The sequence below is a fragment of the Aethalodelphis obliquidens genome, unplaced genomic scaffold, assembly GCF_003676395.1.
Source record: "Aethalodelphis obliquidens isolate GAN/ISIS:26980383/991018 unplaced genomic scaffold, ASM367639v1 scaffold120, whole genome shotgun sequence".
Taxonomy (NCBI): Eukaryota; Metazoa; Chordata; class Mammalia; order Artiodactyla; family Delphinidae; genus Aethalodelphis; species Aethalodelphis obliquidens.
This window is the reverse complement of record NW_020838064.1, coordinates 1,250,348-1,277,061: the sequence shown is the minus strand read 5'-3', so window position 1 is coordinate 1,277,061 and position 26,714 is coordinate 1,250,348. Positions and strand designations below refer to the sequence as shown.

General features: G+C 44.7%; 1 protein-coding gene across 2 annotated transcripts; it reads left to right on the top strand.

Annotated features, from left to right (window-relative positions):
* Positions 1–1,289: 1,289 nt before the first annotated feature.
* Positions 1,290–16,987, top strand: COQ7 (coenzyme Q7, hydroxylase). 2 transcript variants are annotated; one of them, XR_003431051.1, is made up of 8 exons: positions 1,290–1,500; positions 7,212–7,387; positions 8,544–8,658; positions 9,526–9,665; positions 10,307–10,375; positions 10,808–10,886; positions 16,412–16,496; positions 16,756–16,987. XR_003431051.1 is itself a non-coding variant. In XM_027098072.1 (7 exons), exons 1-6 carry the CDS (start codon positions 1,428–1,430, stop codon positions 10,883–10,885), a joined length of 651 nt encoding a protein of 216 aa, XP_026953873.1. In that variant the 5' UTR covers positions 1,290–1,427; the 3' UTR covers position 10,886; positions 16,412–16,589. The 2 variants fall into 2 exon arrangements, 1 of the variants encoding a protein (XP_026953873.1); XM_027098072.1 differs by lacking the exon at positions 16,756–16,987 and having other exon boundaries at positions 16,412–16,589.
* The last annotated feature ends 9,727 nt before the right edge of the window (positions 16,988–26,714 follow it).

Sequence of the window (26,714 nt, the reverse complement as noted above, 5' to 3'; positions counted from 1 at the left end):
CCGTATACTAACGCATATGTATGGAATTAAAAAAAAATGGTAGTGATGAACCTAGTGGCAGGGCAGGAATAAAGACGCAGACATAGAGAATGGACTTGAGGACGGGAGGGGGGGCTGGGGGAGGGGGAAGCTGGGGTGAAGTGAGAGTGGCGTCGACACATACACTTCCAAACGTAAGATAGCTAGTGGGAAGCAGCTGCATAGCACAGGGAGATCAGCTCAGTGATTTGCGACGACCTAGAGGGGTGGAATAGGGTGGGTGGGAGGGAGGGGATATGGGGATATATGTATGCATATGGCTGATTCACTTTGTTGTACAACAGAAATTAACACAGCATTGTGAAGCAATTATACTCCAATAAAGAGGTATATATATATATATATATGTGTGTGTGTGTGTGTATTCCAAGGGTGTAAAGTAAAAAATGAAAGCCCCCTTCTCACTATCCCAACCCCTTGAAGTTACCATTATTAAACGTTTTGCTGTACATCCTTTCAGGTATGCACCTTTGATTTTTTGCCCTCATATACATTACACATTCGAAAAATTATTTCTGTTCCATAGATTCCTAGAAGTAGGATTGTTGTATCAGTGGATATGCATTTTTTAAAGCGTCCAATTTTTTTTATCTTAAGACTTTATTTTTTTTACAGCAGTTTTAGGTTCACAGCAAAATTGAAGAAGGTACAGAGATTTCCCATATACCCCCTGCCTCCACACATGCACCGACTCCCCCACCAGAGTGATACATCTGTTACAATTGATGAGTCTACATTGTCAGATTGGATATAGACTTAAAAGTAAGAAATATGTTGCTAAACCTTCCCTTCCCAACCCTCCCCTTAAGAAACCAATTTGCGCCAATGTACGTTCTCACTAACAGTAAAGTGGAAATAATAATAGCAATAATAAATGTTCTCCGTAGAAAAACTAAAAATAGAGAAAAGGAGTAGGAAGAAATTTAGTATGTCAACCCCAATACCTAGAGAGAACACTAATGACCATGTGGTGAATTTCAGAATGTAATTTCTACTATTTTAAAGTGGTTACAAATAGAGAAAAATCTCCTATATTGGCAAAGCATAAAACACAATGGCTATGCCAGTAAACAATTCCTTCATGGTCCTCCTTCCCAGGAACTGAGTTAGAGTAATCTTTACCCCGTCGGGATCTTTGAATGAACAATTTAGCATTCTCATCTCCATGGCAACCCTTTACCCGGTCGGTCTGAGTGATTGATAGTGACCTCATCCAATAGAATCTTTTCATTTGACGTTTCCAACCAATCGAGTGGAAGCAGGTGGCCCAGGGCGTTTCCACCGAGGCAAGAGCGGGTCTTATCTGCCTTACGTCGGCCGTGCGTCATCAGTCTGCGACAAGGGCACGGTTGCTCTGTTCAAGAAGTGGTTCCGCTGTTGTCGCGACAATGAGCTGCACCCGGGCGGCGGCGGCTTGCTGTCTGTGGCAGCTGCGCACAGGCGCCCCGAGGTCCCTCTCAGGTAAAGGGGGAGCATTACCGTGGCCCCGCCCCGTGCCGACGAGCCGGGGAATTTTCTCCTGAGGCTTGGGTCGGAGAGGTCACGGGGAAGACGTTCACTACGTCACAGGGCTGCGACGGAGCGCGACTGAGCGGCTGGAAAAGCGGGGCTAGGCCAGTAGTGCGCCGCGGGTCCGCTGGGCGGGAAGTGGGGTGGTTTTCCGCAGTAACCGTCTGGAGCGCCGGTTCCGGGTCGGCGCATTGGGGATGACCTAGTTGCGCACCTGTTACGTGACGTCACTGCAGGTGTGGTCGGCGTTCCGGACTGAGGACAGTTGGCGACCTTAAAAGTTTAGTGTCCCGGGGACGGGGGGGTGGGGGGTGTCCTCCTCGTAGCCTTTGCTCAGGGCCTCGTAGGTAGTCCTACGACCAGCAGCGTCCGCTTGCCCCCGACACCTCCACCCCTCACCCCGGAGCTTGTTAGAAACGCGGATTCTCAGGTCCCTCCCCTGACCTACTGGATCGATATGTCAGTATTTTAACAAGATCTTCGAATGATTCGTGTGCATTTGCAAGTTTGAGAGGCACCAGGGTATTAGAAGGAGTATCGAATTGGGAGTAGGGAGACTTAGGCCTGGATCCTGGCTCCTCCTTTCCTCATTTCATCCGAGCTGCCTCAGAAAATTGTGAGGTCATTTTCTCGAAGTTAAATCATTCGTGTACCACCTTGACGACTTTTGCCTTATAGCAATACCACTTGTATTTTGATTACTAAAGGTTTTTTTTTTTTTTCCCTAAACCGTGTCCCATTTTAAATTAAGTAATTTCACGGAAACTAGATCCTTATGGTAAACAGAAAACCAGTATCGCCTGTCCCAAGAAAAGTAATCATAAAAAATAAATACGCTGAAAACAAGAAGTTATTGTGTTAGATACTGTTGCCTACCAAGGCTTGAACCCAAGATCATCTTTCTTTCTGGTAAGAAAGGGAGGTTAGCAAGTGTTAGGAAGACGTTTAAGATGTGTCAGCTGTAAACTGAGACCATCTCCTTGATGAAGACAAAAAAATTGGAAGAGAATAACTCTTGCCGAAAAACATGGGTGTTATTTAATGCATGTTCGTAGCCACTTAAGGTTTTCCTATAAACCACATGAAACCTCCTAGGTACCATCATAGGTATGTGTTTCACATTTTGGGAAAACATGAATATAAAATGATGCATTTGAGAGCTTATAGCACTGGGCCTCAATTTTATATATTATTTCTCAGTTTTATTTTAAAGTGTGTGACAGTGCAGGCAAAACTCAGAGGACTGTTGAACATGATTTTTAATGCTCCTTAGTTGAGCCAATACCAGAATAAGAATCATTGTTTTTCATTTAAAGAGTTACTTTGCTTCCTGTATCTCATTTTACCTTCATGATAACTCATTAAGAAAGGTTTTATTATTGCGTGTTTTCCCTTAAAAAGGAAATAAACTGATCATTCCCAATTTTATATGTAAGAAGTGGCAATTCTGAATTGTCTAAGGTCTGTGTTAGAGACAGGATATGTATTTTCTGGCTCTAGCTCTGTGCCCCATCTGTGATCCATACTGTAGAAATATGTTGCTAAATCTTCCCTTCCCAACCCTCCCCTTAAGAAACCAATTTGCACCAATGTACGTTCTCACTAACAGTAAAGTGGAAATAATAATAGCAATAATGTTCTCTGTAGAAAAACTAAAAATAGAGAAAAGGAGTAGGAAGAAATTTAGTATGTCAACCCCAATACCTAGAGAGAACACTAATGACCATGTGGTGAATTTCAGAATGTAATTTCTACTATTTTAAAGTGGTTACAAATAGAGAAAAATCTCCTATATTGGTAAAGGAGATTTTTAGAAATAATGTTTTGCCAATCTGTGATCCATACTGTACTTTTTTTTTCCTTTTCCATTATGGTTTATTACAGGATATTGAATATAGTTCCTTGTGCTATATAGTAGGACCTTGTTGTTTATTTTATATATAGTAGTTTGTATCTGCTAATCCCAAACTCCTAATTTATCCCGCCCCCACCCCCTTTCCCCTTTGGTCACCATAAGTTTGTTTTCTATGTCTGTGAGTCTGTTTCTTAAGTTCATTTGTTAATTTCTTAATAATTTCACATTTTAGATTCCACATATAAGTGATATCATATGGTATTTGTCTTTCTCTGTCTTACATCACTTAGTATGATAATCTCTAGGTCCATTCATGTTGCTACAGATGGCATTATTTCACTCTTTTATGGCTGAAGAGTATTCCATTGTCTGTGTGTGTGTGTGTATAGGTAGATAGACCACATCTTCTTTATCCATTCACCTGTCGATGGGCATTTAGGTTGCTTCCATGTCTTGGCTATTGTAAATAGTGCTGCTGTGAACATTGGGGTGCATGTATCTTTTCGATTTAGAGTTTTGTCCAGATATATGCCCAGGAGTGGGATTGCTGGATCATATGGCAACTCTGTTTTTAGTTTTTTGAGGAACCTCCATATTGTTCTCCATAGTGGCCGCACCAGTTTACCTTCCCACCAACAGTGTAGGAGGGTTCCCTTTTCTCCACACCCTCTCCAGCATTTGTTATTTGTAGACTTTTTTTTTTTGTGGTATGCGGGCCTCTCACTGTTGTGGCCTCTTCTGTTGCGGAGCACAGGCTCCGGACGCACAGGCTCAGCAGCCATGGCTCACAGGCCTAGCCGCTCCGCGGCATGTGGGATCTTCCCGGACCGGGGCACGAACCCGTGTCCCCTGCATCGGCAGGCGGACTCTCAACCACTGCACCACCAGGGAAGCCCATTTGTAGACTTTTTAATGGCCATTCTGACGGGTGTAAGGTGGTACCTCATTGTAGTTTTGATTTGCATTTTTCTAATTAGCAATGTTGAGCACCTTTTCATGTGTCTGTTGGCCATCTGTTTGTCTTCTTTGGAGAAATGTCTGTTTAAGTCTTCCGCCCATTTTTTTGACTGGGTTGTTTGTTTTTTTGTTATTGAGCTGTATGAACTGTTTGTGTATTTTGGAAATTAAGCCCTTGTGGGTTGCATTGTTTGCAAATATTTTCTCCCAGTCCGTAGGTTGTCTTTTCATTTTGTTTATGGTTTCCTTTGCTGTGCAAAAGCTTATAAGTTTGATTAGGTCCCATTGTTTATTTTTGCTTTTATTTCTATTGCCTTGGGAGACTGATCTAAGAAAACATTGGTGTGATTTATGTCTGAGAATGTTTTGCCTATGTTCTCTTCTAGGAGTTTTATGGTGTCATGTCTTAATATGTAAGTTTTTAAGCCAGTTTGAGTTGGTTTTTGTGTATGGTGTAAGGGTGTGTTCTAAATGCATTGATTTACATTTGGCTGTCCAGCTTTCCCAACACCACTTGCTGGAGAGACTGTCTTTTCTCCATTGTATATTAATTGGCAAAGATTAATTGGCCATAGGTGTGTGGGTTTATTTCTGGGCTCTCTATTCTATTCCATTGATCCATATGTCTGTTTTTGTGCCAGTACCACACTGTTTTGATTACTGTAGGCTTGTAATATTGTCCGAAGTCTGGGAGGGTTATGCCACCAGATTTGTCCTTTTTCCTCAGGATTGCTTTGGCAATTCTGGGTCGTTTATGGTTCCATATAAATTTTAGGATTATTCGTTCTAGTTCTGTGAAAATGGCCGTGGGTAATTTGATAGGGATCACATTAAGTCTGTAGATTGTTCTGGGTAGTTTGGCCATTTAAATAATATTAATTTTTCCAATCCAGGAGTATCCATCCCATACTTTTTAAAGAGACCTTGCAGAGATTATGAAAAGATAGAAATAGCAAATATTACAATACCCCACCCTCCACACATACTCCCAAAAAGCATTTATTAGGTGCCTGAATCTGGAAGAGTGTTGCAGTGCTAGGGAAAATTCAAGTATGTTTTTAATAGAAATATAATTCTACCCATCAGAAGTCAGATGTGCGTTTGAACTCACCCTCATCCTATGCACTCAGCCCCTTGCTATTTCTCAGTAAGTGGTTTCTTAAAAATGAGTATTGAGGGATTTCCCAATGGTCCAATGGTTAGGACTTGGTGCTTTCACTGCCAAGGGCCTGGGTTCAATCCCTGGTCGGGGAACTAAGATCCCGCAAGCCATGGGGAGCGGCCAAAAAAAAGAGTATTGAGTTGTCTTTAAAGTTCTTTCCCATTAACACGTTTCTGGATGGGAGTAACAAAATAAAAGAACAAGCAAACAAGATTACTTTAAAAAATAGAGTCATCTCATCGTTTTCAATTTTAATTGGGCCCCATCTTTCTATAAGGAGGCCAGACCGATGGAAGCACCAGTCCTTGGACTTGGAGGCAAAAACTTGAGACAGGTTACCTTGACTTTCTCAAATGTCTCAAATTATTCTCCACATAAAAGCATGGCCACGGACCACAGTGACCCACTGTCTGATGGCACAGATCTGAGTGGTACCTTACACCTGGCAGAACTTGGACTCCATCCAGTTTCTTGAGTCAAATATGCTCGGTGAGATGGAGCAGGTTATATGTGGAAGACTGGATCACAGCTGGGTCACCATGCTTCGAACCCCTAATATCCACTGCTCCTTTGTTTAGTCATTTAAAATCCCCTGCCTGAAAAGTTCAAATGCAGAACCCCCTCATATTTCATCAGGCCTACTCCATCACTGTGTCCAAAGCACTCAAGCCTTTTTTAATGGAAAAACAAACAAACAAACAAACTATAGATGTATCCAAAATGAAACTTTCTGCACATTGTGTGGGTGTTCAAGTTAGCCTAAATGAAAAGAAGTATCTATTAAACACACAGTAGTCATACATAAGAGCCTTGAAACACATCTCAAGATGATATCGATACAGGTCAAAGTTCACATTCCAAACTAAATGGTCTCTCTGAGTCTCTATTTCCATATCTTCAAAATGAGTTGATAACACCTTATACATCTAAACATGTTACAAAACTCTTCTCTTAGGGGAGAGAACTTTGGGACTGCCCTAATGTAAGCCTCAGAGATTACAGTCAAGGTGTTGCTGTTTGGAGATTTTTTTAAAAGACAAAATCTAATATATCCTGAAGAATTTATATTTTGAAAGCAAGAAGAGTTCAGTTGAATTAAGTACCATAATGAGATGAAACCTAAGCTCTAAGGCTAAATTCTCAAAGTCAGATGCCCATGGGTGCAGATATTTTTAGGAGAAATTAAATCTACAGTTCGTAACCGTGGCTGCAGAGAGGATTTGTGCACAGAACTTTTCAAAAACATCTGTGTCCCCTCCCAGAGATCAACTGGGGAGGAGCATCCGTGCTTTTGAGAGCTCCCTAGGGGTTCTGTGCAGCCAGGGTTGGGAACAGAGCAAGCTGGCACGAGTGGGTGGACTGGAGAACCGTGCCCGTCTAGAGGCAGCTACCACGTTAACTGCCTGGTGAGAAGGCAGGATCAGTATTTCTAGATCATCAGACACTTAGATTGAAGCCAGAGTCCAGATCTTTAGTTAAAATCTTCTATGTTTTAAATATTGGTAACTAATTTACTTCAAAAAACAAAACAAAAACCATTGCAGGTTAAACAGAATACACCCGTGGGCGTACCCCACCTATGGGGAGTTTATTTGTGACCTTTGCTCTAAGGTGCCTCTTTCTTCTGTCTATGAAGGAAACAACTCAGTTTTACCCGAGAGTAATGGAGAATAAACACTTGCGTTGCAGCTTATAGAAGAAGCAGTGTCAGATTTTGCAGTTCGGGAGTGACCTTAGACAGTATCAGTCGGGCAGCTGTGGATCGAATAATCCGGGTGGATCATGCAGGTGAATATGGAGCGAACCGCATCTACGCAGGGCAGATGGCCATCCTGGGTCGGACGAGCGTCGGGCCAGTCATTCAGGTGGGCGCCTCTTTATCTGAGTAATGAATCGCATTGGGTCATGCCTTCTCAAGGGAGATACTGTTGTCCCCAGGCAAGCAAGAATTGGTTGTGCGGGTGGGGATGGAGGAGTAAAAAGCATATTATTATTTTTTTATCAAGCACATACATTTCGTACATAAACACATACAGTATATCTGTAGTATTAAAATGTCTTGGTGGGGGGCGGTGCGGGCGATAAAAAAGGGCTGAGAGTCAGCGTTAAGTAAAAGCGCCAGTTGTGAGACGTTGTGGTCCCGCCCATAGTGGAGGCCAGTGGAGGTATTTTATATTGAGGGGCAGACGGTCGGGCCTGGGCTTTATAGTCACACAGACTATAAAGGTTCATATTCCAGCTCTCTCCCGGTGTGACCTGGGGGAAGTCACATGACCTCTCCATTTCCATATCTGCAAAATGAGCTGTTAACACCTCATTAGGTTTTGGTGAAGAATAAATGAGCTGGTGTAGAGCGGCTAATACCATGCCTGGCGTGTAATAGACACTTAGCACATGTTAAATTGCCTGCTCTGCGCCCTTGGGCAAGTTACTTAACCTCTCTGTGCCTCACTTTCTTCGTCTGTAAAATGAGGATAATAACAGTTTGTCCTTCACAAAGCAGTTGTGCAGATTAAGTTAATTACGTATGTAAAGCTATTTGACAGTACTTGGCTATAGGACATACTCTTAAGTGTTAGCTCTTATAATCATTCTCCCTTTTTTCTTTGATGTAAATGATACATTTCTGGCTCTCTGAAAGGAACTTATATAAAATGTAATATTCTGCCCTTCTGATTTTGAAATGGGCTACACATCTCATTTCTTTTGGGTGCGCACTCTTGTCCCTGAATAGGCGCGTTGTGGGTCGGAGGAGCTTCTTCTGGCACCATGGTTCGGGGTCCGCTTCTCTGGAATTAAGATTACAGATGCTTCTTTTGGTTTGCTGTCACTCTCTTCTCCGTAGCCTGATGTTTAGGGTTTTTCTCCGACGATTCAAGGGGAATGGGAGAAATAGCAGTTCTCATCATTTTGCCGGTTTTGCTTCCTTTACCGCACGTGGACAGGGCATTAGTTTCCTTGCTATATAGCAGGCGGTCTCTGTGGAATGCTTGCATGTCTTTGTTTTTATGTTTCTTACAGAAAATGTGGGATCAAGAAAAGGACCACTTGAAAAAGTTCAATGAGTTGATGGTTGCATTCAGGGTGCGGCCAACCATTCTGATGCCCTTTTGGAATGTGCTGGGCTTTGCACTGGGTATGTGTCTGTCCAGAAGAGCCTGTGTGAGCTTAGGGATCTGGGGTGATTGAATCATTAAATAACCACTTCTACAATTCTTGCTGTGTCCTCTTACAACCTTTTAATTTACTTAATATTTTTCTGAAGTTAAATTGACTTTTTTTTGCTTACATTTATTTAAGATAGAATCTTAAAATCAGAACTTTTATAAATAGAGGGTACAGTGAAAATAAATACAACAGAGAGGAAAAAAGCTAGAGCAATTCAATTGTAGCCAGATGGTGTTCCCCGATGAAGGTTCTAAACCTGAGATCTGCTCACTCTTAAAAAGGGAGTCAGGGAATTCCCTGGTGGTCCAGTGGTTAGGACTCGGCGCTTTCACTGCCTGGGTTCAATCCCTGGTCGGGGAACTAAGATCCCGCAAGCCACGAGACACGGCCAAAAAAAGAAGGGTGGCGGGGGGAATCAGTGGTATAGAGGAACCCAAAACACACTCACCCTCAGTGAAGACTCACTCCTGCCATAATCGGAAGGTTAGAAAAAGCACTGAAAAAAGAACATTCTTACTATGTGATTCAGGGTTTAACACTGTGATCTGGTACCACCTAAAACCGTGGTTTTCAAGGGGGGCAAGTTGCTCCTGAGGATGCTTGGCAACATCTAAAGACATTTTTGGTTGTCACAACTGGGGATGCCACTGGCACCTAGTGGGTAAAGGCCAAGGGAGCTGCTAAACAGCCCACAGTGTTCAGGACATTCCCCCGCAACAAGGAATTATCCAGCCCGAGAGTCCAGGGTGCCAAGGTGACAAACCCTGACCTCAGCTGATCTCCATCCCCAGTGGTATCAGCCCCATCCTTTGCCTTCTGGGTCTGACAATTCCAGGTGCAGGAACTGCCCTGCTTGGGAAGGAGGGCGCAATGGCCTGCACAGTTGCTGTGGAAGAGTCCATAGCACACCACTACAACAACCAGATCAGGATGCTGATGGAGAAGGAGCCTGAAAAGTATGAAGAGCTTCTTCAGGTATTTGACTGGCTCTGGAAGGGGCTGCTGTGGGGGAAGGGCAGATATGCAGTTTGGTAAGAGGAACAAAATAGAGTGTTAGGGAATTGCGATGCCTCAGAAACCTAGGGCAGCACCTCATTTTAAAAGCAAGCAAACTGAGGCTGCTGAAGCCGTATGCCCTGTCACGTGCTTGGGCAGAGCTGGGACTGAAACCCGTGTTTCCTGAGCCCAGACCTGTATTCTCTCTGCTTCCGGATCATTGATAGATTCTGAGCAAATGCCATGAGTACAAACCCTTCAGATTAAATAAATAAATATCCTCAGAAATTTTCTACAGCAAATAAGGGAACTGTTTAATTTTTTTTGAAGCTAAGTCAGTGGCCAACCACCTGTTTCTGTAAATAAAGTTTTGTTGGAACACAGCTGCACACATCTGTCTACATGTCCATGGCTGCTGTCCCCTCTACGATGGAAGAGTTGAGTTGTTGTGACAGGGACCTTACAGCCCCAAAAGCTTGAAGTACTGACTCTGGCCCTTTGTAGGAAAAGTTTGCCTACCTGTGTCTTAGATGATAATATGAGGCTTTAGTCTCCAAAATAAGTCAGAACAGCAGGGAGCTGGTAGGCTGACTTGCTTCCATTTCTTTTTCCTTAATCAGGTGATAAGGAAATTTCGGGATGAAGAGCTTGAGCACCATGACATAGGCCTCGAACACGACGCAGAACTGGTGGGGAACCCCTTTTATTGTTTGCTTGTGGTGACCTTATTTGGAAGGATGAGGGATGGGAAGGTTTCTGTTCCCAGAAAGATACAAAGTGGCTGTCAGACAAAGAGAACCAATACATTGCCTGACAGAAAGCCAGCAAATGCCTTTCTCCCAACTGGGAATCTTATTTCTTGCTTCTCTTCCTTATCCTTTTACCCAGCACTTTCTCCCTCTTGGGTGAGAAACCAGTTGGGTCAAACGTTTTGGATGCAGCAGAGGCATTCCAATCTTTTGAATAGGTTTTTTTTCCCCCCAATTAAAATAAATTGTTTCTTAGATCTTATTACTTATACAGAGAAGTCCCAACCCTGCCATGCCAGGCCTGTACCTTACAACTGAAGGTGAACATAGAGCAGGTTTCTTTGGTTTGCTTATTGTTGTTGTTTTTAACAGGCTCCAGCGTACGCTGTTCTGAAGAGCGTTATCCAGGCTGGATGCAGCATGGCAATTTATTTATCAGAAAGACTGTAAAGTATGTCCAGTTTTCCTTGTGTATAAACGATGATAGTAATTTAACAAGTGACAATAGCAGAAAAGGAAACGTACAGTTACTGTTCTGTGAATTTGTTAATAAACTGCGAGAGGTTTTTTTGTTAATAAAATTCTCCAGTGTTGATTTTTTTTTTTTTTTTTTGCGGTATGCGGGCTTCTCACCGTTGTGGCCTTTCCCGTTGCGGAGCACAGGCTCCAAACGCACAGGCCCAGCGGCCATGGCTCACGGGCCCAGCCGCTCCGCAGCATGTGGGATCTTCCCGGACCGGGGCACGAACCCGTGTCCCCTGCATTGGCAGGCGGACTCTCAACCACTGCGCCACCAGGGAAGCCCCTCCAGTGTTGATTTTTCTCTGTGCTGCTTTATGGCCATACGGCTGACAGTTCACCAGGTGCATTCAGATTATAGCAAAATAAGCTGGTCCTTGTTTGGTCTGTAGTTAATTTTTTCATAAGAATGAATGAATCATTAAGAAAGTAACAGAAATCTTCAAGAGAAAAAAAAAAGAGTTTACTGGTAACACAAAGTAATTTAAAACACAATGATGTTTAAGATTGACCAAGCAAGACTGTAAGCGGAAGACTGACTGACATTGTTTTTGTTTTGTTTTGTTTTGTTTTTAACATCTTTATTGGGGTATAATTGCTTTACAATGGTGTGTTAGTTTCTGCTTTATAACAAAGTGAATCAGTTATACATATACACATGTTCCTATATCTCTTTCCCGCCCGTGTCTCCCTCCCTCCCACCCTCCCCATCCCACCCCTCCAGGCGGTCACAAAGCACCAAGCCGATATCCCTGTGCCATGCGGCTGCTTCCCACTAGCTATCTACCTTATGTTTGTTAGTGTATATATGTCCATGACTCTCTCTCGCCCTGTCACAGCTCACCCTTCCCCCTCCCCATATCCTCAAGTCCGTTCTCCAGTAGGTCTGTGTCTTTATTCCTGTCTTACCCCTAGGTTCTTCATGAAATTATTTTTTCTTAAATTCCATATATATGTGTTAGCATACGGTATTTGTCTTTTTCTTTCTGACTTACTTCACTCTGTATGACAGACTCTAGGTCTATCCACCTCATTACAAATAGCTCAATTTCGTTTCTTTTTATGGCTGAGTAATATTCCATTGTATATATGTGCCACATCTTTATCCATTCATCTGATGATGGGCACTTAGGTTGTTTCCATCTCCGGGCTATTGTAAATAGAGCTGCAATGAACATTTTGGTACATGACTCTTTTTGAATTTTGGTTTTCTCAGGGTATATGCCCAGTAGTGGGATTGCTGGGTCATATGGTAGTTCTATTTGTAGTTTTTTAAGGAACCTCCGTACTGTTCTCCATAGTGGCTGAACCAATTCACATTCCCACCAGCAGTGCAAGAGTGTTCCCTTTTCTCCACACCCTCTCCAGCATTTATTGTTTCTAGATTTTTTGATGATGGCCATTCTGACTGGTGTGAGATGATATCTCATTGTAGTTTTGATTTGCATTTCTCTAATGATTAATGATGTTGAGCATTCTTTCATGTGTTTGTTGGCAGTCTGTATATCTTCTTTGGAGAATTGTCTATTTAGGTCTTCTGCCCATTTTTGGATTGGGTTGTTTGTTTTTTTGTTATTGAGCTGCATGAGCTGCTTGTAAATTTTGGAGATTAATCCTTTGTCGACTGACATTGTTTTTATTGTGAATTGTGGGTTTAGAGCAGGTTACTTCCATCAGAGAATGTACTAAATTGTGGATTATTTGTGAAGTTGAATTATAATCATTTCCTTTAGGTCTGTTCCCAAAAGAATGGGCCAAAACGGACTATAATTTTCATACTTTGTTGAAATCTTCTATGATTTTCAAATTGTTAAATTTATGAAAAAACCCTAGATCGGTGGTATTCTTTTCTCTGGCTGCACATTAGAATGTCCTGAAGAGCATTTTAGAATTTTTCAGGTTGTGAAGAAAAAATTCTGACTGAATTAGGGTGGGGCCCAGGATCAGAATGGTTTCGAAAGCTCCCAGGCAATTCTGGGGTGGGTCAGGGCTGGGGACCCCTGGACTAGATTGTCAGCTTCTCGTGGAGAAGAATCACGTCACTGGGTCTTTGCCTCTCACCCAGCGCCCTGTGTTTAATCAGTACCTCGTGATGGGCCGACTCGCCACAGTGGGTCCTGTTTTGAAGGACTGTGACACCAGGATAGTGTGGACTAGTCCTCTACAACCTCTTTTTTCCTAAACAGAACATGAATTTAATCTTAAGGGATCAAGTGAATCAATATTCTGATAATAATTAAACATGGGAGGGAAGCGCTGAAGACAAATGAATTCTCAATTCTTGTGCTAGGTTACAAACAGATGTCTGTAGTATAGTTAGTGTAGTTGGTTAACAACTGAAAAGCCAAGTTTCCTACTCAGTTATTGCCTGTATCTCCATTATTTTATAAATGTGCATTTTATGTCTTTCCTGTAAAGACTATGAGTTTATTGAGGGCTAAACATCTTTTCCGGTTCCTGGTACATAGTAGGTACCCATTTAAAGGGAGGGAGGGACAAAACGTACATAAGTAGCTACCAAACTGGTAGGAAAATGGCCTCCATGGCTGTTCCTGTTCTCCTCTGGATCTCAGTGCCAGAGTTTCCCAGAGTGTGGTCCCTGGCTCTGTTCTGTCCATCATCTTTTTCTTGGTATCTCATCCTGCCTGTGGCTGACTCCTTCACAGTTGTATCTCCAGTCCAGGTTTCTCATTTTCAAATATCCATCTGCCTACAAGATCCCTCCACTTGGAAGTCAAGAGAATCCCAAGCTCCACACACCCCAAGCTGAGCTCCCTGCCTCCCCTCCCCCAGTCCTGCTTCCCCAGTGGCCTCCCCATCACAGGGAATGGCAACTCCATCCTTCTGGTCCTCAGGCCAAAAGCTCTACAGTCACCTTTGACACCTGCCTCTATTACAGTCCCATCAACCAGGACATTCTTCAGGTTCTACCACATCCTCTTCACTGTCTCAACTGCTGCCACTCAGGTCCCTCCCACCCCATCTCTTACCTAGATTATTTTAGAAGCACTCTAACTGTTCTTCTTACCCTTGTCCTCCCACAATCCATTCTCAACCCAGCAGCCGGAATGACCCTTTGAACCGTAAGTCAGATCACAATACTGCTCAGCTTAGAACCTCCCAGTGGCTTTCCCCAGTTACCACAGAATAAAAGTCACAGTCCCTAAAATGGTTTACAAGACCTACGTGATCTGGCCTTCTCTGACCAGTTCCCCTTCCTCAATCTGCTCTGGTCATGCCGGCCCCCTTCCTATTCCTTGAAGTGCCAAGGCATGCTTCGGCCTTGTGGCCTTTGCAGTGGCTGTTCCCTCTGCCTGGAATCCTTTCCCCCAGATATCTGCATGGTCAAATCCCTCACTAACTCCTAATATTTTGTTCAAATGTCACTTTTGAAAGGACCCCTTTTTCAAAATTGCAGACCCCACCCCGCCACATGCCTCATCCCCCTTGCTCTGCTCTGCTCTGCACTTTTCCCCCACAGCACTTACTGCCTTCTAGCATATTATGTAATGTACTTGCTATGTTTTTTTGTCTGTTTCTCCCCACAAGAATGTAAGCTCTGTAGGGCAGAAATCTCTGTTTTAATCACTGACACATAATGGGCACTCAATAACTAGTTGTTGATGGGATTGAATGAAGAAATTGCTCTCCCTTACTAGAAGTCATTTTTAGATAACTAGTAATTCAGAACTACTCCTGTGTGCATGTCAGCAAAATTCAGTGGAGATTTATTGAGAAGATGCTGAGCTGGGCCCCTGGCCCCCTGGTCTGTACAAATTGTTTTGCTGTAAAACAGAATCTTTCAGCTGAGTGGTGGGGCTGGGGGTTGGGGGGAAATGCTACCAGGAAACCAAAGGAAGGCCATTCTCTACGTTTCCTGCTGATGATTTCAAAATTAGAGGCTGGAGTTTTGCATGTGAATCCACATGCAAAAGAATGAATTTAGAGCTGTACTTCACAGCATATAGAAAAATTAACTCAAAATGGACCACTAAATCTCTAAAGCTCTTAGACGAAAACATAAGGGTAAATCTTTGTGACCTTGGATTAGGCAACAGTTCTCTAGATATGACATCAAAAGCACATGCAATGAAAGAAAAAAATAAAGTGGACTTCATCAAAATAAAAACTTTTGTTTTTGGAAGAACACTATCATGAAAGTGAGAAGACCACCAACAGAACAGGAGAGGATATTTGCAAATCATATATCTGATAAGGGATTTGTATCTAGAATATATAAAGAACTCTTACAACTCAACAATAAGACAGATAGTCTAATTAAAAATAGGCAAATGGACATGTCTCCAAAGAAGATACACAAATGGCCAATAAGCATTTGAAAAACATGCTCAACATCGTTACAGAAAACCACAATGAGATACCACTTTACACCCACTAGGATGGCTACAGTCAAAAAGATGGAAAGAAACAAGTGTCGGTGAGGACGTGGGGAAATTGGAGCTCTCATACACTGCTGATGGGAATGTAAAATGGTGCAGCCCCTTTGGAAAATAGTCCGGCATTTCCTCAGTTAGTTACACATAGAATTACCATGGTACAGTTAACTCCTCTCCTAGGTATAAACTCAAAAGAAATGAAAATGTGTTCAAATAGGTAGTGGTACATGAATTTTCACAGTAACATTGTTCATAATAGCCAGAAAGTAGAAACAACCCAAATGTCCATTAGCTGATGAATCAATAAACTAAATGTGGTATATTCATACGATGGAATATTCATCCATAAGAAGGAAGGAAGTACTGATACATGCTGTAACATTGAGTATATGCTGAGTATATCAGCATGTACTGATACATGCTGTAACATTGAGGAATATTATTCATCCATAAGAAGGAAGGGAGTACTGTTACATGCTGTAACATTGAGGAACTTTAAAAACATGATGTTTGGTTACAGAGTTTCAGTATGGAAGGTGAAAATAGTTCTGGAGATGGATGGTGGCCATAGTTATGCAACAATGTGAATGTGCTTAATGCCACTGAACTCTACACATGAAAATGGTAAGACAGTAAATGTTATGTATATTTTACAGTAATAATTTTTTAAAAACATGCTAAGTGAAGGGAGCTGGACACAAAAGGCCATATATTGTATGAGTCCATTTATATGAAATGTCCAGAACAGGCAAATCCAGAGACAGAAAATAAACTAGTGGTGGCCTAGGACTTCAAGACATGGGGGGAATGGGGAGGAACTGCTAATGGATTTCGGGTTTCTTTTTGGGGTGATGAATGTTCTAGAATTAGATGGTGGTGATGGACCTGTGAATATATTAAAAACCACTGGAACGTAGGCTTTTAAATGGTGAATTTTATGGTATGAATGGTATGAATGATAGCAATAAAAAAAAAATACAGGATTTGTAGTTTCATGCTATATTTGAAAGGAAATTCAGTCCAGGCTGTTGAATGGGGAAACAATTTCTTTAACGTACAGCCTTCAAGCCAGCAGAGCATGTGGAAGCCTTGATCTTCTGAGGTGCTGGGGCTGTTTCTTGCCTTCCTGTATCAAAGCTCATTTTGTAAGTATTGCAGTCAGGAGTCTTAGTCCTGTGAAGGGACTTTGTTCAACCCTTATTAAAAGCCCAGATTTGCTGCTGTGTGCTTGGCATCCCCTTCAGAATTGATGTCTGATGTTTTATGCTTCTGAAATCTTCTAGAACAAGGCCAGAGAGATTTTCTGAATCCCTCTTTGATTGTTTTTAATTCCATTACAGCTTGTCCTCGTGTATTAACAAGGTAATCTTGTCTTTCTCTTACTTTACTGCTCTGATCTTTCAGAGGAAATGTGATTTTAAAATGGGACACCATCCAAAGATCATGCCAGGATGACAAAGGATATTATTCATGCAAGCAGTGCAATTCCAAAGATGTGATCTGAGCTATAGTTCTTTGCATGTTTTTGATTCCCTTTCTACTCAGAAGTGGTCCACAGGGCTTCCCTGGTGGCGCAGTGGTTAAGAATCCACCTGCCGGGCTTCCCTGGTGGCGCAGTGGTTGGGAGTCCGCCTGCCGATGCAGGGGACGCGGGTTCGTGCCCCGGTCCGGGAGGATCCCGCATGCCGCGGAGCAGCTGGGCCTGTGGGCCATGGCCGCTGGGCCTGCGCGTCCGGAGCCTGTGCTCCACAACGGGAGAGGCCACAGCGGGGAGAGGCCCGCGTACCGCAAAAAAAAAAAAAAAAAAAAATCCACCTGCCAATGCAGGGGACACGGGTTCGAGCCCTGGTCCAGGAAGATCCCACATGCCGCAGAGCAATGAAGCCCGTGCACCACAGCTACTGAGCCTGCGCTCTAGAGCCCAGGAGCCACAACTACTGAGCCCACGTGCCACAACTACTGAAGCCCACGCGCCTAGAGCCTGTGCTCTGCAACAAGAGAAGCCACTGCAATGAGAAGCCCGTGCACCGCAATGAAGAGCAGCCCCGACTCGCCGCAACTAGAGAAAGCCCACGCACAGCAACGAAGGCCCAACGCAGCCAAAATTAAATTAAATTAAATTAAATTTAAAAATAGAAGTGGCCCACAGACCAATAGCAGTGGTATCACCTGGGAGCATGTTAGAAATGCAGAATTTGGGGCTTCTCCCCAAACCTACCTAATCAGAATCTGCATTTTAACAAGATGTGGTGGTTTTAAAGTATGTCCACACACTCCTTGATATTCCTCTGTTTGGTGGAGCCTAATTCCCCTTATCTTGAGTGCGGGCTGTCCTTAGTGACTTGTTTATAACAAACCATGAGGCAGAGATGGTGGAGTGCGACCTCCAAGGCAGCTAAGTCATAAAAGACCTCTCTCTAGGATCTCTCGTCCTTGGGGAAGCCAGAGTTGCCATGTGGTGAGAACACTCAAGCAGTTAATCTGTGGAGAGGGTCACATGGCCAAGAACTGAGGCCCCCTGCCAACAATCATGTTGCACAACATCTCAGAAGTGAATCCTCAGCCTTGGTCAAGACTTCAGACGACATAACTGCAGCCAACATCCAGCCTGCAACCTTATGAAGACCCAGAGCCAGACCCACCCAGCTGAGTCACTCCTGAGCTCCTGACTCTCAGCAACTATGTTAGATGATAAATGTTCGTTGTTTTCAACTGCTGGGTTTTGAGGTGAATTATTATACAGAAATAACCAATACACAACACTTCCAGGTGATTTGGAAGCACATTACAGTTTGAGAAGCACCGAACTAGACCATGAACTCCGGGAAGGTAGAGACCACTTAGGCATTTCCTTATCTTTAGGGCTTGGTACAGTGCCTGACACTCAGTGAATTTTTGTTGGGCTAAATACAAGGTTAAATTGCCCTGTATTTTTAAAAATTAAAACTATTTTTGTAATAAATAGTGGATGTATGCACATGGTGAAATATTCCAAGAGTTAAAGGGTATTTACAGTGACAAGCATATCTCCCTGTTTGTTGATTACCAGGAAACTGAGACCACTTGCCTTACCTTGTGATTAACTATTAGCAATCTGCCACATTCCCTTTTCCCCCTCACTTCCAAAAGTAACACTTGCCTCAAAAACAATATAAACTAAAACAAAACCCAAAAACCAACAATATAAACTGCCTGTACATTAAAAAGAAAAAAAAAAAGCACCCCTTTCAAACTTACTCCCTAAAAGTAACCACTATTAATAGTCACTGTGTTCATTTCCAGACTCAAAAAGTCTATCCATACGTATAGTTTTGGGTTTGTATTGTTCCCCAAACGGAGTAATACTGGGCATCTTGCCTTGATTCGCACGTTTTCCACTTCGTGACCCATATTGGCCACCTTTTCAAGTCAGCCCCTGCGATCCACCTCGCCCCGCCGGCTGGCTGCTGCCTTGCCTCAGGGCCACCTCCGTCACGCGGCCCTGCGCCAGCGCTACCCACAGGCCCACCTGCACTGCCCTACAGCTGCACCCGGCGGCTCCCACACCGCCCCACCCAGCGCAGCTTTCCCGACCCCCGCGCCGCACAGGAGGAAACGCTAGGTGCTGGAGAGGCTAGAACTTAACCACGAAGCCCCTCCGCCTCTTACGTACTCTCGACCCCCAGCGGTGGGCATTTGGGGTTATTAACACAGAACTGGGGGACCTCTAATGCTTCAGGGACCACCTCTGAACACAGTCTCTATGGAATTTCCAGAGGAGGGACCCCTTGGGGTCTTTAACCTTTCTGGAGATCCCAGACTTCTTTGACCATATAATAAAAGCTCTGGATCGTCACCCCTGGGCCTCCTTAAGGTGTCTTGATCCGGGTGATTTGGGGAGAAGAAAACGTGACCTTTCCCAACCGCGAGGAACAAAAGAACCTTTCCTCAAAATCGCTCTCTCTGGCTCTGCAGGAGCACAAAGCACTTTTCTACTGAATATGTTTTCAAAGGTTTAAAAGGCTCCTTTTGCCTTCGGGGACGTGCTTCCTCCCACTCCCGTTACCGAAATGGCAGCCCGGCAGGGCTGTGACTGAACCCCACGGGCCTTTGATCCGGATCCTGTAGGTAGATCTGCTCCCCGGCGCGCCAAGGTTGAGGAAGGTCTCGGGCTTTCCGGCGCCCGCCCGCCGCCATCACCAGAGGGCGCCCTCGCGCCGGCATTCCGAGTCCGCGGCCGGCCGCTGACCCGCCAGGCCCTGCCAGACGTCACGGGGACACGCCCGGCGGGCGAGACCAGGTCATTGCTAGGAGTGCTGATAATCCGGCCTCCGGATCTCCGCTGTAGGACGGGAGTGGAACGTCTCGTTCACACACTGCGAGATGCGGCGGGCTCACTTGGCTGCTCCTGTCTGCGCGGGCCCACTGACTTCAGCGTCCTTTACAGGGAGGACGCAATTTCTTTTTCAGAAAAGGGAGAGGAAAACACAGGGGAGGTCGATTAGTCTCCCTCTAGGGGCACCACACGATGAAACCGGCTTCAAGCGTCAAGCAGTGTCCGAGGAGTCTCACTGAATGTTTATTCATTAGGTCGTGCTGCTCCCTGGACACACGCCTTCCTCCCACCCACGTGCTCAGCGCTTTGCCTGATGAAGGCTATTTGCCCTTCTAAACCCCCAGCTCATAGGGGAAGTCATACCACACCGCATCTCCCATCCCCCATCCCTCAGCTTCTTGCATTTGTATTGCATCCCGTCATTACCTGCTTTCCTACCATCTCTCCAAGCTGGCAGCGAGCTTCTCAAAAGTCAAGGGCTGTCCCCACACCTGCAGCTTAGCAGGCCCTCAGCTGACGTTTGATAAACTAATCTACGCTAAAAAAAACACGTGGACTCATAGAATGCAGCAAAAGTAATTACAAGTAGTAACACGATCCTCCTGATCTCAGTATGAGCACACCTAGAAACTTCTGGACGTAAGTATGAAGTGGGAAGGGAGGGTCAACCTGTGAGTGCCCTTCAGTCCTCTTGTCCATCTGCACCCCAAAGCCTGGCAAACACTTAACACATGACCATGTCTCTACTCTTGTCCTTTGAAACGCTTTTTATTCATTGCTGCTGTGGTGTTTGTTTGTTTATTTTATTTATTTATTTTTGGCTGCGTTGGGTCTTCATTGCTGCACGCGGGCTTTCTCTAGTTGCGGCGAGCAGGGGCTACTCTTTGTTTTGGTGCGCGGGCCTCTCATTGCGGTGGCTTCTCTCGTTGTGGAGCACGGGCTCTAGGCGCGTGGGATTCAGTAGTTGTGGCGCCCGTGCTCAGTAGCTGTGGCTCATGGGCTCTAGAGCGCAGGCTCAGTAGTTGTGGCACACGGGCTCTAGGCACGTGGGATTCAGTAGTTGTGGTGTGTGGGCTCAGTAGTTGTGGCTCGTGGACTCAGTAGTTGTGGCTCGTGGGCTCTAGAGCACAGGCTCAGTAGTTGTGGCACACGGGCTTAGTTGCTCCGTGGCATGTGGGATCTTCCCGGACCGGGGATCGAACCCTTGTCCCCTGCATCGGCAGGCAGATTCTTAACCACTGCGCCACCAGGGGAGCCCTGTGTTTTGTTTTTTGAGAATTTCTTTTCATGATGCTTTCTTCCTTTTTTTTTTTTTTTTTTTTTTGTTAACCTCAGCATTTCCAAGGTTATACAGAATTTCATACTGCTTCCTCCTGGAGTTCCTAACTGGGCATGCACATCGGAATAAACTCTTGAGATTTAAAAAAAATCTACAGATGCTCCCGCTCCACTCAGTCCTAGTGAAGCAGAAGCTTCTGGGCGGGGCCTAAGGTAGGAATATAATTTAAAAACGCATACAGCGGCTCTGATGTGCAGCCATGGTTAAGAATCAATGGTATAATTCCACAAGGACTTTATTTTAAACCTGCCTCCAAATGGATGCCTTTCCCCTGCTTTACATTCTATTTTTCTGGGCTGATTTAAGATTTCCACACTGCACCACTTCTCCGGCACTGCCTTCTGCTAAGATGTGACTGTAGTTCCAGTTTTCTCCAGCCCATTCAGTGCCATGACAGCTGGAAACATATTCCAGACCAAGTTGTCTTCATCAGGTGGGAGCAGTGGTGAACAGCAGTGCTTCCTGTACTGCTGGGCGAGCAACCTTTGTGTGGTATTTTCCATGCCTAACTTCCAACTGGCTTTACTGAAACAATAAAAAAAAATTGCGTGGAGATGCCACCTGTTGCACTTACTTCCTGTATGTGTGCTTAAATAAGACAACATGGGCATTAAAAAGAATAATTATCTCAGTCATCTGGATGCTTTAAGGTAGCATATTATTCTAAGTACTGTGGAATAAAGGAATTTTAGGACATGAAATTCACATTCCTCTTTTTATATTATTTAGAAGAGACACAACACAACATCTCACCTTTGCTTTAATAGGAAGTTGTTAGTTCTGCTAAATGAAAAATCCATAGGGTGTTCTTCAGGTATGGTTTGATCCAGGAGCTCAAACCAAACACTTGGCTTCTTTCTCTCCTCTCTTTTCTTTCCACAGGGTTGATATTAGGCTCATGGTGGCCCCCAAGTCCCTCTTCAAGTATGGCCACATAATTATTGTTATGCAGCATTTCCATACATCACCTCCTAGCATTCCTCCATCCAAAAGAAGGATGAGGGTCTTTTCCTCTAGCTTCTGCAGAAGAAAGAGAAAATTTTGTTTGCCCAGAATCCAAAATACAGCCCTCCTCCACCTCTAGCTTCATTTTCCTCCAATTGGATCACATTCCTGGCCCTCAACCTGGCCTGGAGGATTGAGACTAATCTCATTGGCCATGCCTGGTTACATGGTTGCTCCTGAAGTGGGTGGAGTGGGGACAACTCCACCCAAGCCACATGGGTCAAGAGTGGGGTAAGGTGGTTCCCCCAAAGGAAGCCAGAGTCCTCTTACCAGAAGGGAGAACAGATGTCGGGCAGATCAAAAGGCCTGATATCCCCTGAGCCCAGGAAGTCGTGACGGGACAAGACTTGAGTGGATGCAAGTGGGGCAGTGGGTTCCAGATGGGCTGGAAGGCTGAGACCAGGGGGGACATTACTGTAACCTCCCCTGATGTTGGATGACGACCTGGGTGGGGACTCTGGGTTGACAGGCAGCATAACAAGATGGTCTACACCACCTGGGTCTGAATTCTTGCTCTGCCACTTACCAGGTGTCGCCTAACCTCTCTGTGCCTTAATTTCCCCACTTGTAAAAAGATGGCACCAGGGCTGTCATGGATGAACCCGAAAACAATAAGCCAAGTGGAAGGAGCCGATCGCAAAGGCCACATAACGTATGACCCACGTACGTGAAATGTCCAGAACAGGCACATCTATAGAGACAGAGGGTAGATTAGTGATTGCCTGGGGCTGGGAGGAGTGGGGGGGGGGTAATGAAAATGTTCTAAAACTGACCCTGGTGATAGTTGCACAACTGTGAATATACCAACAGCCATTGAACTGTACACTTTATATCTGTGAATTCTATGGTATGTGAATTAAGCCGTGGAGGTTTTTCAAGGTAGTGTGTGGCAAGTGCTTTGAGCAGTGCCCGGCACTTCGGGCTTTCCCAGGCCCTTGGGGCTTCTGAATAATCCCACCATTCACCTCCCTTCCGTTACCCCTTACTGCGTGTCCCTCTCTCTCCTGCCAGGATACTGACTGCATAGACAGCTTCTCTCCAGAATAAGAGCTGGACTTGTTGGCTAATCGGAAAGGACTCCTGCTGGTCAATCTTATGTGTCCACTTGATCGGGTCTCGGGGTGCCCAGACCTTTGGTCAAACATGATTCTGGGTGTTTCTGTGAGGGTGTTTTTTGTTGAGATTAGCATTTGACTCCGTGGACTGAGTGAGCAGGTGCCCTCCCCAAGGTGGGTGAGCCTCATCCAATCAGCTGAAGGCCTGAATAGAACAAACGGCTGACTCTCCTGAGTGAAGACTCCTCCTGCCTGGCTGCTGAGCTGGGACAACAAGCTTTTCCTGCCTTTGGACTCGAATGGAAAACACCGGACCTTCTTGGGTCTGAAGCCACCAGCTTCTACACGGGAACCACACCATCGGCTCTCCCAGGTCTCTGACTTGCTGACTGCAGATCCTGGCCCTTGTCAGCCTCCCTCATCACATGAGTCTCTTCCTTTCTCTCTACACTTCCTCTTGGTTCTCCTTCTCTGGAGAACCCTGACTAATACAGAACCTAAAAGAAAGATGAGTCAATGATGAGTTTCAGGCTGAATGACTAGGAAAACAATCAGAACGTATGACAGAAATACGGGAATCAAATCAAGGAAGTGACTGGTTTGGGGGGTCTTTTTCCTTCACAAATACGTACTTAACATCTGCCCTGTGCCAGATGAAGTGCCAGTTGTGGGAGGTTAAAAGATCTACCAGTTGCCTAAACTAGAGGCCAAATCCATCCTTGCCTCTGTCTTTAGCCTCGCCCTCAACATGGAATAATTCTTAAGATCTATAATCTCATCCCCTTGAATTTCTCTCAACTCCATTTCCTTGGCAGGTAGAAAGGGCTCTCGGTGAAATCACCATCCCCCACCCTTTAAGAGCCACAACATTTAGAAATGATTTCACTTAAGGTTCAGGAGGACCATGGAAATATTTGAGGTATTTGAAGAGTTACTATATGTGAAATTAAGAAATAGAAAGTTATTGGTATTCATCAAAGTAAAGGGACATAAAGCATATTTTGCAATTCCAAGCTACTTAAGGTGATAAGGATGTTACTAACAGTGTTAAGTGTTTGCTGGGGGGATGAGATATTGTCCAAAGGAAAATTATCTGCACATTTTCAATTTAATGCCATCAATTAAAGCCCAGCCTAAAGTATAGGAAAGATGGGAGGGGGAGAGAGGAGAAAAAGACACCCGTCCTGGGTGATAGCTAAGGCTGAGAGCCCGTCGTCCTGAGAGTCACTTCATACCTCTTACTTTATTCCCATCTGAGGGAAGGGGACCTTAAGAAAGCCACACGAAGGGGCTTCCCTGATGGTGCAGTAGTTAAGAATCCACCTGCTAATGCAGGGGACACATGTTCAAGCCCTGGTCCGGGAAGATCCCACATGCTGCAGAGCAACTAAGCCCGTGCGCCACAACTACTGAGCCCACGTGCCACAACTACTAAAGCCCGCGCGCCTAGAGCCCGAGCTCCGCCACAGAAGAAGCCACCGCAATGAGAAGCCCACGCACCGCGTCGAAGAGTAGCCCCCACTCGCTGCAACTAGAGAAAGGCCACGCGCAGCAACGAAGACCCAATGCAGCCAAAAATAAATAAAGTAAATTTATTTTTTAAAAAAGAAAGAAAGCCACATGAAGAAGGGACAGTGTGGACCACTGTCAGGCTGAGCTGGGGAGGAGGTTTGGGCAGGCTGCTCCGGAGATCGTTGGCGATACCAGCGCTCAGAGACTTAGAAATCACATCTACATCTGCGATGGGTTCACACGGGTCGGGTGAAGAGAGTCAGACCCTGGAGCGAGAGCATTCCAAGTTGCAATTGACCAAAGGCGGTGAAACGCACGAATTGGCAAAGATACCCTTGAAATAGTTACTTAAATTCCTGGAATATACAGCATGGTTCTGCCTCCATACACCCAGCTTCTTTTTTCCAAGGCTGGAACCCATCACTGTATTTCTCTGGTTGAGCACTGTAAGGGGTTGTTTCTTGGGACCGTGTTGAAGGGAAATGGCAAGCTTTAAATATGTTACCCCCAGCAGGTGGCAGTGGGATAGGGTGAGGGGACAGCGGATTTCCACCTTCTGTCTTACACTCACCGAGAAGGAGGCATGTGCTCCAGACCCAAGGGTAGATGGGCGGGTCCCCTGCAAAAGTCACATAAATGAAAAGTGCTCCGACTGTATTCCAGACCTTAACAGTTTCCATCCACTTCCATATATTCTAACTTCGTTTCTAAGTATGAGGTTGGCCAAAAAAGTTCATTTGGGGTTTTCCGTAAGATGTCAACAGAAAAACCCGAACAAATTCTTGGGCCAACCCAATACTTTCTTTTGAACCACCTTAGAGGTACAAATGGCCAAATTTTAAACCTTGTGGGGTTCGGTTTAGGGATGGGGCTTCTCTGTTCGACTCATAGGAAAACTGTAAATGGTAGAGGTTTGGATCCCCATGAAGAGATTAAGATACCACCAAAAAAGTGACCAATATTCAAAACCAGGCACCTTTTCCAGGTCAGATGTTTCCACCAGATCCGCTCATCATTACATTAGTATGTTACACTTTTAGCATCTTTTCTGAAAATCCCTGCAGTCTTGGCAGTCCCGGGCTCCTCTCTGCTGTGTTTCTTTTCGGAGTCTCTTTTACTCCTCATCTAACAGAGATGCAAATCGCCAGTGACCCTCCTTTGGGTGTCAAAACACACAGGGTCCTCTTGGCTTTTGAGGCGCAACACAGAGCAACGCTTTCTCTCCTTGTGGGAAAGACATCCCAAGTGAAATGTACGGAGTGTGTGTTGCACTGGGGCATCCTGGCCAGGCTGCCATTCTGCTCTTGCCGGTTGGAATGCCTTCATGACTATGTCCTCAAACAGATGATCACAGGACGTCTCTACGGGGCCGACCACAGAGCAGCCCATGCGTTCAGTAATGACTACTTGCATCTTGGTGCAGGCTTTTCTTCTCCCCAACCCTTCAGATTTCACAAGCCTGTAAAATGAATTCAACAAATATTTATTCAGTGAGTGACTCTAGTGCCAGGCATTGGGGAAATAATGGGGCATGAAACAGATAAAAGCCCTGCCCACATTCGAGTGGCCCGGGATTGCCAACTTTTCATTTTTCTGTTAGCATTTAAAGAAAGAACCCATGGGCTTCCCTGGTGGCGCAGTGGTTAGGGATCTGTCCTGCCAATGCAGGGGACGTGGGTTCGAGCCCTGGTCTGGGAAGATCCCACATGCCGTGGAGCAACAAAACCCGTGCGTCACAACTACTGAGCCCGTGTGCCACAACTACTGAATCCCGTGCTCCACAACAAAAGAAGCCACCGCAGTGAGAAGTCCGTGCACCACAACAAAGAGTAGCCCCGGCTAACTGCAACCAGAGAAAGCCCGTGTGCAGCAACGAAGACCCAACGCAGCCAAAAATAAATAAATAAAATAAATAAATTTATAAAAAGAAAGAAACCACCATCCCATGAATATCATTACTATCAATTTCTCCTTAGAAGAAAATGGTTACTTTAACATGCAACAGAGTGGAAGGATGTGCTTTTAACGGACAAACTTTTAAAATGACTATATTAGAACCATATCATATGTAAGTTTAAGTTGTTGATGAAAAAATTTAATCAGTCGTTCTAAGAAAGAAATGGAAAATTTTATTTGA